This window comes from Dromaius novaehollandiae, chromosome 5 (genome assembly GCF_036370855.1).
Source record: "Dromaius novaehollandiae isolate bDroNov1 chromosome 5, bDroNov1.hap1, whole genome shotgun sequence".
Lineage (NCBI taxonomy): Eukaryota > Metazoa > Chordata > Aves > Casuariiformes > Dromaiidae > Dromaius > Dromaius novaehollandiae.
The window spans coordinates 50,811,442-50,831,157 of NC_088102.1; the positions used below are offsets into that span (position 1 = coordinate 50,811,442).

General features: G+C 44.7%; 2 protein-coding genes and 1 long non-coding RNA gene across 8 annotated transcripts in view; 2 read left to right on the top strand and 1 right to left on the bottom strand.

The window, feature by feature from the left end:
* PAMR1 (peptidase domain containing associated with muscle regeneration 1) overlaps nucleotides 1–5,889 on the top strand; it is a 56,816-nt gene extending 50,927 nt beyond the window's left edge. For all 4 annotated transcript variants that reach the window (XM_026099946.2, XM_026099947.2, XM_064512780.1 and 1 more), the window contains 3 exons: nucleotides 1,691–1,923; nucleotides 3,319–3,614; nucleotides 4,841–5,889. In XM_026099946.2, coding sequence (XP_025955731.1) covers nucleotides 1,691–1,923; nucleotides 3,319–3,614; nucleotides 4,841–5,377 — 1,066 coding nt within the window. In that variant the 3' untranslated portion in view covers nucleotides 5,378–5,889. The remainder of the gene's footprint in view (nucleotides 1–1,690; nucleotides 1,924–3,318; nucleotides 3,615–4,840) is intronic.
* LOC112983095 (uncharacterized) lies at nucleotides 1,043–8,819 on the bottom strand. Its single transcript, XR_010389429.1, has 3 exons — nucleotides 8,742–8,819; nucleotides 3,293–3,671; nucleotides 1,043–1,416 (listed from the first exon to the last, which is right to left on the bottom strand). It is a non-coding gene; the product is annotated as an uncharacterized LOC112983095 (long non-coding RNA).
* Nucleotides 8,820–8,970: 151 nt separating this feature from the next.
* SLC1A2 (solute carrier family 1 member 2) overlaps nucleotides 8,971–19,716 on the top strand; it is a 100,274-nt gene continuing 89,528 nt past the window's right edge. The window contains exons 1-2 of one of the 3 annotated variants that reach the window (XM_064512782.1): nucleotides 8,971–9,484; nucleotides 11,280–11,485. Coding sequence is in view for 1 of the 3 variants with exons in the window: in XM_026099952.2 (XP_025955737.1) it covers nucleotides 9,468–9,484 (17 nt within the window). In the remaining 2 variants the exon portion in view is untranslated. Of the gene's footprint in view, nucleotides 9,485–11,136; nucleotides 11,192–11,279; nucleotides 11,486–19,716 lie in introns of those variants that run through there. The other 2 variants (XM_064512783.1, XM_026099952.2) reach the window with 2 other exon arrangements.

Consider the following 19,716-nt stretch of genomic DNA (forward strand, 5'->3'; position numbering starts at 1 on the left):
GGAGGAAGGAGAGTAGGAGAGGGGGAAAGAATGAAAAATCAGACAGTGTCTGGCTGTGCCCTTTTGCTGGTTTCTTGAAATGAGCCCAGTCCGAATCTTTCTAGCTATGCTGCGGTGTTCAGGTTCATTTTTGTCCAAGTAATTATTTTTCATTTCAGTGTCTTTTTGCAGTGCAGGATTCATTTATTTTTAGATGCAGTGCAAGAACTGTTCTCATCTTTGGTCTTAAGTACAGCCATACCAGGTCCAAATAAATGTCCAGCTCAAGCCCTATCCTGTCTCTGGCAATGGCCAGTAGCAGATGCCTACAGAAGACTTTAGGAACAAGGAAAGCACATACTTCCCCCCGAATACTCTCCCACTCTCCAGCTGTCTGTGGCTTAGGATCTTAGAGATGGCCCTAGGAAGCCATCAGGAGATTTTAGTAGCCATCAGGAGATTTATTTTTCCTTAAATTTCTTCATTCATTTTTGAACACAGGTCATCTTATGCTAAATGTTTCAGATTGCTTAAACCTGCTGCATGAGAGCAAATATATGTCCCCACCTCTACAGCACCATGATGGCATCTCTCATTTGTGAACTGTTTTTATCTCTTGCAGTAGTATTTCAATTTTATAGAATAATAGTGAGGCAAAGTATGGATTATGTGATAATGCAAGGTCACATGTAAGTAGGGAATTGGACCCAGACAGTCTGAGTGTGAACACACAGCACCTCTCATCTCTCTTCCAAAATCAGAGAAACTTGCCATTGCTCTCATTCTTAGTAACTTTGCCTTCCTTGAGTGCTGTCATATATCATCTCACAGATTCTATGTGATGGAGACAGTCTGTCTCTCTCTGCAACCAGAAATGGAATTGCCACGTGAAAAATCCATTCTTAGGGCTTTTCTGGATGCAGGCAGTACCAGAAATCTCAAGGGAAATTAATTTCCTGCTCAATTTTGCAGATGTAAATAGCTTTTTCTGGAGATAGGAAGTTTTAAGCATTAGTGCAAGGGGCATGTTCTAAGTGAAGATTTCAGTATGACTGTAGTCAACTTCATGGTCCATATCCAGGCTGATGCATGTATTTATTTTTTTAATTATGTGCCATGTTTCAGCTAATCAGTACAATTTCTAAATGGAAGCTTAGTGCTTATTGCAATTATGAAGTCTCTGTGGTGAAGTAATTATCTCTGTTAATTGCTAAATCAAGGAACTTTATCAACATGATTTAATCTGAATCGATTTCTAATGCTTCCTATTAAAATGTTCACCAGAGAAAAGATGTGTCTAACTCCTCTCCAGGGAGAAGTAATTATGGCAATGCCAACTTCCAGTGTAATTTCTCTGTTAAAAACATGCTATCCCAGTCCTTTTGTGAATGGCAGGAACTGTTCCACATTCAGAAGCAACTGGATACAATCCAGAAACTGTAAAATGAAAATCAAAAAGACACACAAATAGATATGTTGTAGACAAAGATATGCATATACCTAAAAATAAACAAAATATCAGAGATGTAAATGGGAATATCACTAAACTATGTTGGAAGGTTTTTTTTTTTTTTTTGCCTTATTCTTTCACAAGCAAGCTAACTGCTTATGTTTTTAAATGCTATTTAACACAGCTGGTGATAAATCTACGGTAAGGATTGTTTTTGTCATATTATTATTATTACCCTGTGTTCTTTTTGTGTTGAAACAGGGAAACACCTTTGCATCAGCTTTACTCATCTGCATTCAGCAAGCAAAAGCTTGAAATCTATCCAACCAAGAAACCAGCACTGCCATTTGGAGACCTGCCCCTGGGGTACCAGCATCTGCACACTCAGCTGCAGTATGAATGCATTTCTCCTTTCTACCGCCGCCTGGGTAGCAGCAGGAGGACTTGTCTAAAGACAGGAAAATGGAGTGGGAGGGCCCCTGTGTGTGTTCCAAGTGAGTCTCTATGGGAAAAAAATGTGCACACCTCTTGGCAGAGGGGGGAACGGGACGTGTATTCATCTTGGATAATTAGAGAGTCCGAACACTGTGGGCTATCTATGCTTCCAGATGGGAAATAGGAGCAATAAAGCTTGCAAGATATATGGCTCTTTTTACCCACCAGTAGAACTTCTGTAGGTGATAGTAAAGGGATGAGGCTTTCAGTACTATAATTTGCCATCATTTTTTCTACTCTTTTATTGAGCAAAAGGCATAATGGGGTTCTCTCATGATCTGAAAACATTTTCCAGTTATCATCTCATGTTTTCCTGTTTTATTTACTGCAAATGTGATTTTTCTTTCATCTCTATACTTTGGCACACAGCTTAAGAAAACATCAAGGTTTAAGCAATAGAATGGAAAGTCTGCATTATAAAAAGGCTCTTCCTTTAATATATCCTGCTAAGGAAGGGCTCATATTGCAAAATATAAGATCAGATGAAATCTTATCCAGAGCTAGTGCACATAGTAAGTCAGGATAATAACATTGCGACATTTGGTATGACTCACTACTGACATCAAGCAAACTGTGGAAGGTAGATCCTAACATTATACAGATTCTCAGAGTTATTATCTGTGGTTTTGCTTTGAGATCATCCCAGGTACTGAGAAGTATTTCACTCACTCCTTTTGGCTATGGGCACATAAACACTGCATCCCAGAAAAACCCATTTGTCCTAAGGGAAATTAAAAAATGTGACCACATGATGCAACTCTTTGAACTGAAGTAAACCTTTCCGACTATGGAAAATTTCACCCCAGACCTAAGCCAGGGTAATACATTCCTAGGGCAAGGCATGGCTTTCTCTTTTTATTTTCCTCGAGATGGCTGTTGATTTATGTGCATTTGCTTCAGGGTTTTGCTGCAAGAGAAGTCTGTCCTTATAGGAACGGACGCAGCTGTGTCAAGGTCAGTTCTAGGAGATGATCCCACAGTTACCCTGTGACTGCCTAGGACAGGTTTTAGTACACTGCTGGTATGAGATGATTTTAGTATAGGCAGGAATCAGTGGTGTTCTCTCCTTATGTAGTTATCTCATTATAGTGCAGCTTGAAAAGGTTGTCATGAAAATTCACCTGCTCAAGTGCTAAACCTCCATTCTTACATTAGCCAGGAATTCAGATAATAATGGAAAAAAGGAATGTCTTTTACTTTACAGCTATATGAAATATACTCATACTAGAATTTTGCAGGTAAAAGCTAAAGGTTAATAGGAAAGCTGTGCCTCGTGCTAACCATTGCACTTTGGTTCCTTGAGGCACATCCTAAGCAGGAATCAAGAAAGAGTGACACCCAGATTCTTCAAAGAGGAAGAGACATTACCTCACTCTTGGTTCATGTTTCCTCAGTCTGCGGAAAAGCAGAAAACATCACTCTTCAAAAGACAGTGACCTCTACCAGGTGGCCCTGGCAAGCGGCGATCTATCGGACAGCCAACGGGGTGAAGGAGAGCAGCCTCCGGAAAGGGACATGGATCCTTATCTGCAGCGGGGCCTTGGTGAACGAGCGCACTGTGGTGGTGGCAGCTCACTGCGTCACGGACCTGGGCAAGGCCATCGTACTCAAGACAGCTGAACTCAAGGTGGTTCTGGGGAAATTCTACAGAGATGATGACAGAGATGAAAAGACCCTCCAGAACCTGCGGGTAAGTCTGGTGGGAGCGGAAAATGATTAGCACAGACACATGTTGATCACATTCATCCTGTATGGGGAAAAAGAGATCATCCTTCAGACAAAATACTGTTTTACACACTGTTCTTTGAAATGCATTCCTAGAGACTCAACTCTCAGAACTGTCATGGCACAAGGAGGGCACATGCTGCAGTGCATTAAATTTCCCTTACACTGCCCAGCTCACATGACTCCCCCTAACACTGATGACTAAGAAAATAGTTCAGATTCTGTGGGCCATTAGATCTTGACTGATATTGCCAGAAAAAAAGGAGAAGAGGTGCCTGCTACTGTCAGTAGCGATTAGCATTATTTATAGGGAGACACCTGTGCTCTAGGTCCTGGTTTGACACCATGAGTACATTTCACATCTCAGTCCTAACACTGAGTAGACTCTAAAGAGACTGCCAAACTCTAAACAAGTTTGTAGCTGACTTCAGCTCCAAAAATAGCACCTCAGGCTCACCAGAATGGTTTGCTTGAATTAAAACTAGAAAGGTTGAAATACAGGAATTTCAGCTTTGTCTCTTTTTTTGGAGTGGGGGAATATGTGAATTCATGAATGCATTTTATCCAGTGAGTTATGGTTAATTTGATTATTATTTTATATGCAGCTTTTTGGTTTCTTTCCCTAATTGCAACTTTTCCTGATCTTCTTAGATGTATTATTTTTTGACAATCTTTCCTTATAAGAATGATAAGGTTTGACCCCAGCATTATGTTATATACTGCTACTGTCCTTTTGGGGGAGTGGAAGATAGGTGGATTACAAAAAGAAGACGACATTTTAATTCAAAGTCCTCCCCCCTACCCCCCAAATTCTAATTCTACAGACTGAAGATGACATGGCAGGCAAAATATTTTCAGTAAATGGTGGAAAATCTCGAACTGCATATTAACTCCCCACTTTGGTGAAGATGTCTTTGATTGCATTTCATTAAGAGGAGTTTCACACAATAGAAACTGGCCTGAAACTGCCCCAAAAAAGCCCTTACAAGAAGATGCTTGATCTCTTTGCATGTTTTTGATTTGGAAGCAGTCATTTGAGTGAGCTCTATGATGAGATAATATTTTGGGAGTAAGGGGGGAGGAGAAGAATGCAAAATAAGCTAAAATAAGTTGTAGAAATATGGAAAGAGTGTTGCTGATTTTTCCACTGCTGTTAACCCTACAATTCTTCCTACTCTGGTTCCTCCCCAGATTTCTGCCATCATAGTGCATCCCAATTATGACCCTATATTACTTGATTCTGACATAGCTATCATAAAACTCTTGGACAAAGCCAGAATCAGCAGTCGTGTTCAACCCGTTTGCTTGGCATCTTCTCATGACTTGACTTCATCCACAGAGGATTTAAAAATAATGGTTACTGGCTGGAAGGTATTGGCTGATGTTAAAGATCCTGGATACAAGAATGACACAGTCCGCATGGGAGTTGTTCGGATGGTGGACTCACTGTTGTGTGAACAACAGTATGAAGATAATGGGATACAGGTCAGCATCACTGACAGCATGTTCTGTGCCAAGCAGGACCACACAGCCTTTTCTAATATCTGCCCTGCTGAGACTGGTGGGATTGCAGCCATACCTTTGCCAGGAAAAGCATCTCCTGAGCTAAGGTGGCATCTGATGGGATTAGTGAGCTGGGGTTATGATAAAACTTGCAGCCTCGAACTCTACAGTGGCTACACCAAAGCTCTTCCTTTCAAAGACTGGATTGAGAAGAACCTGAAATAAAAAGATGTGTCTGGAAATGGCATTTTATAACTATCATAATATCTCTCACAGTCTCTGCTGCGTTAGGCTTCTCATCCCAGTGATGAGCCACATCTGGGATAAGGTTAAGGAAGACACCCTGGTAATTTGTCCTAGGATCAGCTGTTCCATCAGGCTACTCTTAACCCATGACAGAGGGTCCCAGTGCATGGAGTGTTTTGACATATTTTGGCTTTCTCCCCTGGTGGGAGGATGATGCTCTGCTCCTGAGTCTGACATACCGAAACAGGACAGCAAGTTCTCTCTAAAATTATTCTGTAGTACGGAGTCCCCTAGAGAAATCGACAGTGAGCCTTTCCCAAAGATCTCTGTGATTGAGAGGACTAGGAAGCTGGAAGAGTAGCCTGAATTCATTACGATGGATGAGCTTGTTATGGTATGTGCTGTCTGTATTGCCATAGTACAATGTAATCTTTTTCCCTCCCAAGTACTTTAAACATTTAAATAAACTAAGGTTTGGTTTTTTTAACCTACATACCCATGTCTGACATTATTTAGATTCCATGTTGCTTTATCTGTGTCACGCTCTAGGGGCTATCTACTGCCCTTGCCTGTTTGCATGTGTCTCTCACTTGGGACTCTTCAGGCACACTGAGAGGCAGAATTAGCACAAAATTCAATTACTGCATAAATAACCAGCATCTTTTTTTTTCTTAATATATCCAGTGCTGCTATTGCTGTATATGAGCCATTGCAATGAAATGTATCTGAGGAGTTCTCTCCCACCTCATACTCTGAACAGATGAAAACCTGAAACACGCTTTTTAAAAGCTCTTCCCATGTGGATTATTTCAAAGACCTATGGATGCCTTGGGAGAGGCTCTCCTTAAGACATGAAAAGTTCTGGTTGCCATCAGGTCACATACGTCTGTGGCAAAGTAAGTCCCCTGTAGCCTTTCAGCATGAGAAATAATGTTCAGTTCTCATTCTTGGCAGAGGTTTTTCTTGACTGGATTGTTTGGCATCAGAGCATAAGATTCTCCCCTGGGCATGTTGTCTGGCAGAGAGACTTTGGTCTCCTCATGTTCCTTATCATTGCTCATTCACTAAATCATTCTCCCCTGTTCAGTAGTGGCTAAAGATTGGAGATAAGCCTCAGATAAGGTTGGGGAGAGGGAGCAGTGGAATGTCTCCCACCAGTAATGACGCCTCAACAGATCATCTATGACACCCTGGAATTTGTAGGACCTCAAAATTACTACCGTGCCTAAACCAAGCATACAGACAACAGTCAGATGTGAAGGCTGAGGATGTGATGAAAGGACTTAGTGCTCCCACCAGGAAAGACTCGGATTTCCTGAAGTCGTGTTCTGCCTAGACTATTGCATGACTACAGCCGTTATAAGCTGACAAATCTGTTTTCAGCTCCGATTTCTCTGATGCTGTGAAAATCTTCTTTAGAGTTTCTTAGCACTCAGTAGTTTCCACCTACTTATGAATGTGAAAATTATTGCTAAAAGGGCAATTAGTATTGGAGGTAGCACCATGTAATTTATTTTGTTTTCATGGGCAAAAGGACTTAGTGTTACGCTTTTGCACTTCGCTTATTTTCACTGGCAGTAGGACAAGATGATCTGTTTCTTGAGTCCAAAAGCTTAAGCTCTACAACCACAGTGAATTACTTCTCTGCTTATGTTGTTTGTCTATCTCCTCCTGCCAGGAGATTATGCTTGGCTCACAAACTGCGTGGCAACCACAGCAACAAAACTATGAATTAAACGTGAAAAATCAGATGTGTTTCACTCCTCCACCAGGAGGAACATGTGCCAAGGAATGTGTGGTGCTCCCACTCTGACAGAACGGGTTAGAGGTAATTAGGTGACAGTTTTGGAGGGCGGTGAACTTGCAGGTCAACATGTGTTTCTTCCTAACACTAATATGAAGAATGAAATGAAAGAATGAGAAAGAAATATGATTGTTTACTGGAGCATGGTTTGCTCAGTGAGAGCTCTTCCATGAGTAAACGAAAGGAGAGTCTCTGCTCTCCTGGTAAGAGAAACTCTCTCCCAAAGCAGAAACCATGAAGGACCTGGTTCTTTTTGCTCTCCCCTGCTACAACTGAGATAAGAAAAGAATAGGCTTTAATTTTTTTTCTCCCCTAGGATTTGTCCGGTTGAGAGCTTTACAGTCCACACAGGTCAGCAAAAAGCCTGTGTTAATTCCAGCCCTATGTTAATTCTAGCTCTGATTCATCTCCTTTTTCAAAAGATCAGTTGGGCCTGGTACTCACTGGTCCTCTGACTTCTCTGTGTTGAATTCTCTGTCTCCCCATTTAGTTTCAACCACTCATAGATCCGGCAATGGATATCTAGAGGCTGCTGGCCTTGGGCAGCAGCAATCCAGCTGTATATTGCACAAAAGTATATTTTTGCAGAGAAACTTCTATTCTATTTAGAGAGTCTATTCAGAGAAAACAGAAAGAAGAAAAAGGTCAGGTTTCACTGTATCCCAGCTTCATTTTAGTGTAGTTCTTTACAGAAAGAGAAATTAACTGTAGCATTTGGGTCTGCTTCTGCACCTTAACTTTGATGATGCTTGAATCCTACATTCAATTCTGACTTATCTTTAAATGCAAATATAATGTATTTCTATTTTCACGTGACGTATATATTCACACATACACATGGACAGCCATACACATACACCTACGCACCCATACAATGCCTAGCATTTGTAGGAATTACAGATAGAAACAGCCCCTTAGATCGGCTCGTCCATCCCGTCTGGCAGGCTGGTTCACAGCAGCTCCATACCCACAGCCTGAGCAGAACAAAGGCTGAGGTGCAGCTCCACTAGTGAGGAGAAACAGCAGATGAATGTGGTTTTTTTTTAAAAAAAAAAAAACACAAACCGAGCTGGAATCACTAATCCTTTTGATAGCTAGGATCTATTTTTAAGACGCAAAACTATTTCAACCATCTCTTTTTTAAACAGGTGAGGATCTGTGCCATCTGTTGGAGAAAGGGTGTGAAATAGCACAACAGGGAGAGCAATGCATCTTCCCCCCGAGGAAAAGAGCCAGGCACGCTGAAAAGGCTGTGAGGAGAGAAAGGAGAAAACCGCCCCCCGCTCCCTTCCTCACTCCGATGGCTTCGTGTCTCGCCCTTTGTGCGGTGTGGGGGCTGTGCCTGGGTTACATTACTTGCAAAGGCAAGAGAGTGCAGATGAAGAATAGCGAGAACAGCAGCAGCTGGCGCACGCCTCAGGAGCACCTGCAAGTTGGTGGCCCGCCCTGGCTGGCCCCGACGGGACTGCCCCGGCGGCGCCTCTCCTGGGAAACCCAGGGAAACCTCCCGTCCTTCGGGCCTGGAAAACGCAGCGTGACCTGCGCCCCGCAGTTTTCCGCGGCGGGCGCTGGCAGCACCGGGCCGCCCCCGCCTGCCCGCTCCCCTGCCGCTGGCGGCTCCCCCTGGCCGCGGCGGGCTCCGCCGGGCGACGCCGCGCTCCCGCCGCCGCGGCAGGTGGGGCCGCGCGCGCCGCCGCCGCCTGCCCGCCAGGGGGCAGCACCGCCCCGCGCCGCCGCCGCCGCCGCCGCCGCCGCCGCCGCCGCCGCCGCCGCCGGAGGGCGGGCCGCGCCCCCCGCCCCGCCGCGGTCCCCCAGGGCAGGCCCGACCCGCCCGGCAGCGCGGCCCGCCCGGGGGCGCCCGGCAGCGCCGCGGGCCGTTTCGGCGGCCCCGCGCGCGGCAGGTAGCGGTAACGGTCGCCGCGGCCCTGCCCCCGCCGCGGGGGCTGCTCCCCCCGGCGCCCTCGCCCGCCCTGCACGCGCGGCCGGGGGTTCGTAGGAGCGGCGCGGCGGTGATGTCAGCCCTCGCCTGAAATAGAGCGGGGCGGCCGCAAATCCACCGCCCGGCGGCTAGAGCCCTCCAATCCCGCCGCGGCCGGCACCATGCCGGTGTGAAGGCGCCCCCACCTCCCCCCTCCTTCCCTCCCTCCCTCCCTCCTCGCCGCCTTCCTGCCTCCCTCCCTCTCTCGCTGGCGCTCACACGCACACGCGGACGGACGGACACGCTCCCGCACAGCCGGCGCGGACGCCCGCGCCCCCGGCGGCACCATGGCCTCGGCGGACAGGTGAGGGGCGCGGCGAGGCGGGAGGGGAGGGGAGAGGAGGGAAGAAAGCCTTCCAGGTCTGAGCCGCGGGGACGGTCTGCCTTTCCCCGTCCCCCCGAGGGGAGGCCGGGCCGGGCCGGGCTCGCACCACCTGCCCGGGAGCCGCGGCGTCCCGGTGCCTGGCCAGCGCGGGCCGTGGAGGCAGGAGCTGCCTCTTAAAATCATGATCGTATATAGCTTAAAGACAGCCGAGCAGCTTTCCCCCTTCACCGCCCCCCCCCCAAAAAAAAGGCATCAGACAAATCCAACTTCTTGAGGAGTTTTGCAATATTGCGTATTTGTGCCAAATGTATTACAGCGCTAGCAGGAGAAATGCTGGGAAGGGCGAAGGGTTATATAGGACGTTTAAAGGAAAGCAAGGCCAGCTCAGCCGTGGCAAGGTCCCTGGGAGGGAAACCTCTCTCCCTACCTGGGAATGAGGCAGGATCAGCCACGTCGTGGCTCCGAGGGGGCTGGGGGCGTGTTTGGCTTATGGAGGAGTAGCCGGTAGTAGGAAAGAAAAGGTTTCTTTGATCTCTGGTTGCCCTCTTGTAATACCAGCCAGCATTAGGCTGCGTCTGGTGTGAGTCCTCCCCTTTATCCCTTGGATGTTGTCAGGTTGGATCAGTATGATCTGCCCTGGATGGGACTCTCTGAGGACAGAGTGCAAGAGGAAGCTCTGTGTACGTCGCTCGTGGGTCCCTCCGGCTGCGAGGCTTGCTGAGCTGATCTAAACCGCCCGACACATGTCCGGGGTGTGTGTGGGCGCAGGCTTCCCCGCACCTGGGCGAGGAAGGGCCTCGCTCCCCACCGAGCGGCCTGGCGCTGCGGGCTGGGGAGCGAGAAGGTTGGGAGGTGTTACCTCCGCTTGCTTCGGGGAAAGGATGGTCCCCAGGCCTGACGGGGCACATCTGTGGGGCCCTTCGGGTGCACGAGAGCTGTCACGCGGTGGTGGCAATGGCAGCCCACTTACCCATCCCTCCCGTCCTGCCTTCTCGGGGAATTTCTACTCCAAATTTGCACATTCCTGGTTCAGTAGCAGCCCAGCGGTTGAATCTGCCCTTTAGCATTTCCTCTGGCAGTGAAATCACTTAACTAGGTACTGTCAACAAATACAGGGAGCCATGAGGAGGAGGAGGAGGATCCCAGCCCGAGGAAATGACCTGCATCTCTCTGCTTGCAGCTCGCTGTTCTCTGTCCCTTCTGTTTCCCAGGACTACCCCAACTCTCGCTGTCCTCCGAGCGCTCTGGCTACCTGCTGTTTTCGTTACCAAATAAAGGAGGTTGTTCCAGGCTTGTTTTGGACTGGTGGGGGAACACGGGATGTGTTGTGCAAGGGTTTAATAAGGAGAGACATGAGGAGAGAGGTGGCTGTGTTAGAGGGATCTGTCAACTTCAGATGAGAAGGAGGTTTTAAATGTGTTCAGAGAGAGGTGGTTTTAAAAGAAGTTGTCTGAACAAGTGGACTAAAAAAGATGAGAGAGGTAGAACAAGTAAGGCTTCAACAGATGCGTGTTTTTACTTTCCTTATTGGACAGAGCTAAATTGTCAGTGTAATAACAGAAAAAAACTTTAGCTTTTGCTGTCAAACCTTTTAGGAAATTCACCTAGATTAAGACAAGCGGAAACTGCTCACTTGGTGTGTTTCAACTGATGCTTGGTGATAGCTGAAGGATGTGCAGAGAACCAGTTGAGTGGGATTCATTTCACTTGTCAACTCCTTTTTACCAGTGACATCCTCTTCCAAAACTGAATTGCCATCCTTCCCTTCCCTCAGGTAAAAAGCTGAGGATAGAGATAAGCCTTACACTCCAGCCTACAGCTCAGCAAACTCAGGCACCGTAAGGATCATCAGGGAAAGCGAATTCTGGAGCAACTGGACCTGGCTCAAGAAAGGTTTTCTACCGGCACAGTGGAAAAAAAGACAGGTAGCAGGGAGTTTCCATTGCTTCAAGCAGAGCAGCGTGTATCAGGCGCACACAGGTACGCGGAGAAAGACCTGGTGGAGATGGGGACAAGGGAAAGGAGAGGTGAAGCATAGGGTAATCTGACTGTATGTGCTCCAGTTTTATGCCTGGTGGCTCTTGTGATGTTCAGATAGACACATTGGTCAAGCTGCGTGCCATGCTTGTATTGAAAGTCATTATTTTGTTGTGCTAGAACTATTCCAACCACAGTCATTTGCATGTTGGGTTATTTCTCCTTTCACAGGGAAGCTTATGTAAAATCTCCAAATTGGGGATTTCAGGAGTATCACAGGTTATCTGGCCAACAACAAAAAGCGCTGATATATCCACAGAAGGAGGCAAGTCTGTATCCTGTTCTCAGGAAGCAGTGGCCACTTAGAGCCAGGATTTGCTAGGAAAGGAGACTTCCTTCTCTGCCCCTTTCCAGTTGTTATTTTTTTGTCAGTGTCTTAGTTAGGCTGATACATGAATAGACATTTGCTGTCCAAAATGTTCTGTTCCAAGAGGCTGGTAGACAGCTGGAAACTACGGTCAGTTGTAAATGAAAAAGGTAATATTTCTAAACATGGCAAAATCAAGCCCATGTGAACTTCTGGGTCTACCTTGCTATAGTTCCAACTACTGCAGCTTTGGCTTACTGCAGTATACACTGACTGGTACCATGACTGCTAAGTCTTCCTTTCACAAAATCCCCTGATACTAATCTCAGTACCAAGATTTTTGGTCTGTAGCTGGAGTTGGATACTGAAAATAAGTAAGTTGTTCAGGAAGGAAAGGCTAGAACCAACTACTGATACTGTTCTGGGTCACTCATTGTTCTCTGTCTAAACATCTGAGCTAGAGCAGGTGGGATACTGGGCAAAGCGGCCCTTTGCTCTGTGCTAGCATCACCTTTTTTGAGTCCTTAGTGTGGTTCAAAGATCCATTTGTTGTTAGTTCATATTCACAGAAATCCTCTCATTGTGGCAAAGTGCTGAGTATCTAGTAGGTTGAACCTATGAAGATAGTGCATTTAAGCATTTCCTATACTTTTATAGGGTGTGAAAGGACCCAAAGGATAAATGAGATTGAGTCTGATCCATCTGATACCCATGCTTGTCTTCGGGCAGTTGAGCAAAGTCCTGAACACTTTGCTTCCTGTGATTTCGTTATAGCTCTGAGCAGTCCTGTTAGCCTTACTGTTTTAAAAGCGAAATAATGCAATAGGTTGCTACCTTTTTTAAAAACACCTTTGTATAACCTAGAGATAGGTTTTGGATGGGACTTTGTAATTCAGATGTTAAGCTATGGATGTTTTAATGATTTATTTCCTTTTCTTCCCATTTGAGTGATGCTGTTTTAGATGCTCTAAAAATCCAGAGATGCATTTGTATTTTGCATGCTTTCGAAGACTGGAGTTTCAGGCATGAAGTTTGGGTTTGTGCCTGTTCCTTTAAGAATGCAGCCAGTAGGAGACACTATCACTACATCTATGGCAGTAAATTAACGAGAGGCAGGGCAGGTTCCCCAGCAAAGGAGCTCGCTGTGCCCGTCAGGCAGCAGAGCAGTCCCAGCATGGCTTTGGCCAGCCAGCACTCTCCCAATACCCAGAAATGGCTAGGGAGTCAGCATGGGCCAGTGGTCATTCCCAAGCGTCAGTATGGATGTGATCACCGTATTTTGGAGAGTTTAATAGTACAGATATTAGCTGTTCCATTTTGGTTGGCCTGTGTGCTAGAGGACAGTCCCAGGGCATGTTTACTTAACTACTAGAGGCGTTACCTTTATGGGCATGTGCCATACAGTTAACTGGCAGTGTGTGTGTGCATGTGTGTACACAAACTGCCACAAAATAAATCTAGTGAAAGTGAGAAAGTAGGCTGAAACGTCATTCTGCTTGAAAATACAGACATTTCAGGGTACTTGTTTAGTGTAGCAGTTTGATTAGTGACATAGTTGAATGTGCTTCACAATTTTATATACATTGAATATAAATGGTCTTTATGTAATATAAAATGGCATGGAGGTGGATTTCCCATGCTGTTCTGAATGGAGAATATACTGCAGGTAAGCTACAGAGATTCCCTTCCTGATGTTTGGCTTTATCAATATTTCTATTAACAGAAGAACAAAAAGAGCTGTGGCCCATTCCTTCTCTCCAAGCTTGACTGTTTCTACATTCATCTACAGAAACTCTCTGTCTTAAGTTTCACCGTCTCTGAAGCTGCAGTTCCATGATCATGAATGTTCTCTGTACCACCTGGTTACCCAACAATATGAGTTTGGTCCAGATCAGGGAAGGGCATGTGACTGGATTTCTCTAAAATTAGCCACAGCATATAGTGTGGAACGTGCATGGGTTTTATAGAAGCTGTGGAAAGATGAGTATTAGGCAATTCAACATGAAGTTAATGTGGCAGGCATACATAATAAATACCTCACGCAGCATAAAGCATTGTTTTAGGCTGTCAGCATTTTCGGAACAAATTTGAACCATAAGAATGAATTTATTATATTGGATTAGTGTTTTAGTTATGTGGCTGTGGTGGTTTGGGATCTTGCAGTAGGAGCCCTAAAGCCATTTACTGTATTGTCAAGACACAGCCTAAAAGGGAGATTCCCAACACATAGCCTGGAGACAACGGAAAATGCCTATCTGAGTCAGTAAAACTAGCTCTGCATTTCATTATAAGGTTCAGACACCTACAGAGGAGAGTGGGTTTTTAGGATCTGCCACAATATGTACACAGGCACACCCACAGATTTCTTGTCATCTGAGCTTTCACTCGGTAATTTACCCACAAAACTCCTCTAAATGGAAACTTGATGAAATGTGCTGGCAAGAATGATTAGATGTTTCAGAGGATGAAATCCTCCGTGTGCACTCCACTGTTATTTTTATTCAGGATTTGAATAGCACCAACCCATGATGGAGATGTTTTGCCCTGTACACTCTCTCAAGCATGTTGTGGGACAGATGGAGTGGATATAGCCTGTTAATTAGACATATCAGCTGTGGCTCTGACCTCGTTTCACTGCTGTCAATCGCAAGTGTCTCATTGATTTCAATAAAATAGAATTAAGCCCTGTAGAAGATAAGACAGGTTACTTGTAACTCATCCGCTGGCGTGATAGTTCTCATGACCCCAACCTTCAGTATGACCTTAAGCTACACTTTCAGACAGAAGTTGTCAGGTATACATAAATGTTTTTTAGCTATCCAGATCCTTGTATAGAGGCACAAATAAAGTGCTCTGCATTAAAATGCTTCTAAAAAAGCCTACAGGGGCTTATTTATCTGAGCTTTTTGGAAAAATGTGTTCTAGAATGAGATTAGATGTATAAGGGCTAAGATCAGATAGCTGGCCCTTAAAAAAAGGGCTAGAGTGTTCAAAAGTCTGGGCTTACTGTAGCCTTCCATGAGACAGATAAATATGTGTATACACACACATCCTGTGAACATACATGCGTGGGTGTATGTACAAGCATACTAAGAACTCTGCATAGGTTTTTGCAATAGCTACAAGGCAGTACTGTATTTCTGTAATAGCGAATACGCTGTGTCTAATTATCTTCCTTCATCTTCCCAGTTCCCCTTGACCTACAATCTGTCCTAACCAAGACTGATACTAACTGTAAGCTTGTGAGCACTGTTTTAAAAGTCATAGTTTTTCAGTTAAAAGACTGTCATAAAACCCCTCTTTTTCTGTTTCAAATGTGTAGATATCCATTCTTTCCCTTAAACCAATCGTCATTGAATGCCTACCTTTAGGTAGTAAAATCTCACCCCTAAAGTCTGATATTTTGTACTATTCCTAGGAATCAGAGATTTCAGATTTGCATGACAGATCTCAGTTTTTTCAACCGCTACTCTCCCAACTTTCCATCCATAGGGCTAATTTTGATCTAAATCATCCATTTCTTTGCTTAAATTGTGATGTAGATTTTATAGCTTACACCTCATGACGTAGACAATACGCATCATTTTTAGAAACCTTAAAATGGCTAGCACTGCTTCTCTCTTTTTCTTCCATCATACACTGGCATTCTGGTTTGGACAACTTAGTTTTACTGAGCAGAAGGAAAGGATAATATGAAGTTGGTCAACTGAAAGAGTGTTTTTATAGGAGGTGAGGCATAGACAAAATAAAGGCAGAGACATGATGAGCAAATGCTATTCCTGCTAAAGCTCAAATGTGGCTTTTAAACCAACATACCAGCTGTACAATTATCTGTGTGTTGCTAATCTTTCCATGGGGACCTTATGTGTGTTTATGTGTGAACCTGTCAGAATTTACTGCGTTTTTCAGGTCAGGTTACAGGCGTGTGCATGTCTGAGCGGTAGGTTTATGGGTCTTCAAACCATATTTGCATTTACACAATCTGTAGCTTAAGTGCGACATTTTGATGGAAACTCCAGGACTGCTCTCTGTTCCAGCGGTGTTACTGTAGTGAAGCTTGTTCGGGTATAAACAAGCCTTTCCCTATGGGCAGGACGCTACTGGTGGCAGAAGGAGGGCTAAAGCTAAACAGGAATGCTTGGCCTGCAGTCTGGGATGTCTTGTGAAACAGGCCAATGTTTGGATGAGGAACCTGTGTGTTATTTATGTTCTTCCATCTGAATTACTACATTTATTTTCTCTCTTTCCTTTTTCTGGTTACATCCTCAGTGTCTCTGAAACCGCTGTGACAGTGGCAAGCAAAGAGTAGTACTGCCTAAAGTTTCCCCCCAGTGCACTCTGCAGAGCAGGACCCTGATGGTTCAGAGCACGGACCATAGCTAGGTCCCGACCAAGAGTTTGGATGTGCCCCCCCAGCTTTGCCAAAGACACGAGTTTTGGCCTCTGCTTGGCGTGCAGGTCCCCTCTTGGCGTTTGCGGCAGTGGAGACACCAGGGCTCCCTGTGCTCCCCGTGGGGGACGTGCTCACTAACATCCAGCCGGCGGCTTCCAGGCTTTCCCTGCAAAGAGTCGTCTTCATTCAGCTGTGTGCTTGGGAGGTGTATGGGGAGAAGGCTCAGGGTAGGGCGAGCAAGTGGGCCTTAACCTCTGGTCCCCTCTCATTTAGTAACTTTTCATTTTCCATATGATTTAATTCCCTTCCCCAGCCCCATGTGTGTCAGTACCTGCTATTTAGAACAGTTAATTATATGAGTGCTTGAAAACACTGGACGGATCTGTCAAATCCATCATCTCCACTATTGGCCATCTGCTAATGAAAACTCTTCTTTTGCCAAGTCAGTACAATATTTGACACTTTTAGCATCCAGCTCATTAGTTTAAAATGCTATTTCCAGAGGCATACAAGCAATAAAAATTTCATTGTTCTTTTATGTATTTAATCCTACCTCTGTATTAATTTCAAAGCCTCTCAGTGTACTTAGAGCCTTAAGACAATTAGCTACAGTACATGTCTCTGTGCTTGGTAAGATAACAGACTATTTTCAAAGATCATCATATTTTCTAACTTTCTAACTACATACATTTTCTAACTTATATACACAATTGATCCTGTATAAGCAGTTCCAAACTGGGGACCCTTACAAGGAAGGACAAACAAGAACCAAGACATAAAAGGCTTAAGCAACACCCCTGCTCATTACAGGCCTCCCTAGGAGAACAGTGTGAAATTAAAAAATGCAGTGTTTCAGGTTCACCGAAAATATCTGAGAAATCAACTCAGATTCAGCAGAGTGTTTCAAGGAAAAGAAGGGGGAAGGCGATTATAAAAAGGAAAAACATCCAAAATAAATGCTTTGTTTCATCATTTGAAACACTTGGGTTTTCAGATTTTGCATTTCAAAGGACTATTTTTCAATTTAAAAGATGGTAAATGACTAAAAGAAAGGTTAAATCAAAATGGTAGGTGACTCCCAATACAAAATGAAACACTGTGGATTAAGGAAACATTTAGTGTTCACCAAAACAATATATTTTGTGGATTTTTTTTTTTTTTTTTTTTTAGTGTTACTGAGAAACTCAAAACGTATCTTTTTAAGTGTGACCTGAGCCAATCTTTTTCTAGATTTTTAAAATATGACCACCAGGTAAAAAATCAGTAATTTTCCAGGCTTCTTTCTGCTTTGTTCCCTTTTCTTCCCTGGGTCCCTTTTTTGTTCCCTGTTTTCTCAACACATGAGTTAAGCCCTGGTCTATTCCTTTAGACATGTAAATTTCTCTCTCTCTCTCTCTCTGTGTGTGTGTGTGTACACACACACACACACACACACATACACACACGCTTCATTACTCCATTTCAGATGTGCAACTTTCAAATACTCTCTCCTTTCTTCAGTAGTTTTACTTAATAGACTTTGCTTCTTTTTGTGCTGTCTCGGTGCCTTTTGATTCCACCCTGCTGTGTATTTCCACAACATCTTCTGGTTTCTCTCTTATCATTAGAATTTGGTTTAATTCCTGTTTTGTTACACTGTACACATTTCAGCTATCTATCTCTGTTGTCCTTTTGTTATTTCTAGTCCTTTGTGGCTTCTGTTTCATCTTTTCTAATGCTACTTCTCTTTCCTGGTCACTAGACACTGAAGATTCACCTAAGGTCTCTGTGGAGACAGTCAGCTGAGAAAAAAAGTCTTGCCAAGTCTCTGGGCTTCATTACTATTTTGTTTAGTTTGGAGTAAAAGATTTTTCTCTGGCTGCATACAAAGGCATATCCGGATTTGTCTTCAGCCGATTCACTGGTTTTGCTTCCAAAATTTCCAGGATGTTTTGAACCTTTTCTGTGTTAATGTTAGAAACCGTTGGTGCAGTTTGCTGTGCTGATTTTTGCAACTGCAGGTTTGCAGTGTTAATTTCCAGTCCTGGTAGCCATATATAGGCACAGAGGCTGTCTGCTGGGTGGGCAGGAGGCAAATGTCATTACCAACATCAAGGTCCTTGAGCTCCGTCCAGGAATTTAGCTTTTTCTTACTCTGTAATAGATTATCAAATCTGTCCCCAGTAAGAAGATAATGGATGACACCTCTGAAATAGGTAGTTTTGTGGGAAGTCTGAATTCAGCCGATCATCCCTTGGTCGTTCTGCATCCTATCAAGAATAATCAGTGATGTATCCAAATGTAAAATCTGTGCAAGTAAGAAGATGGTCAGTTCCAGAAGGTTTAGAGAGGTTGAACTGTAAAATCTGCATTCAAATTGGATCCTTCATCAAAGTTGTAAATGCATTAACTGATCCCTGTACGTCTATCCCAGGGAATATGGGCAAGCAGGTCCAAGGGGAGTTATAAATACATCATCACCTTCTAGTTAACCTCTCTGTATGAATCAAGTTAGTCTCACTTGGCCCCATGGTCAGATCTGTGCTTTAAACCTGAGAGAATAACTGCACCTTTGACTTACTTGTGGCCTCCTCCACACATGCCATGTGGTTTCCAGGCCCATGGCCTTCATCATCCTTGAGGCAGGACCTATGATCTTTGCCTTTCCAACTGTTCGTTGTACTTTCTTCTTCCTGTAATTTACGGTGATTTAACTCAGCTGCCAGTGTAGTTTGGATCTTGGAGATTTGCTCTCTCGCGGGGACAGTGACAGAGATCACTCGCAAACAGATCACATGCGCCGCTAAGCTGCTGCGGCATTGCATGTCATTCACAGAGGTTGGCTGGGAGGTGCCGTGTGTAAAGCTGTCGGTTCCTGGCTGTGTGCGTGAGTCTCTGGATGAGCGCGTCTGATGGAGGTAACCCTGTTGGAGGTGTTGGGGGGTGGTGCCTCTGGTACAGCTTTCCAGCCTGGGGGAGCCCCATGAGCAGAAACCCGTTTAGATCCTGAAGGTCGTGTAACCGTATTAGTCTGGCACTGTATTCAGGCTAATGATTGCCTCTTAGCTGGGCTAATTAGCTTGAGTACAGCAGCGTGCTAGTATGGATGTCCTGAGCTAGCACGGAGGGAGACATAGATACCCATCATATCCTAGGCCAGGCCCATGCAGAGCCTGAGAACCCTTTTCTCAACAGGCTTCTCAGTCCAAAGCAAAAAGGTCAATGTTATTTCTTCTGGAGTGTGAGGACTGTGGCCAGCAGCTGTGGTTTTTATTAAGTACTGGCCGTCCAGGACTATGGCTTCCTTAGGAATCTAAAGAAAATACCAATGCATATATATAACATTTAATAGGGGGGAGGAGGGAATTGACTAGACGATCTCTAGAGGCCTCTTCCAACCTCAGCTATTCTGTGAGCCCACAATTAGAGATATACAATTGTCTCGGTTTAGTATCTTCATATCTGAAGACAATGGTCTTGGATATGGCTGTGATA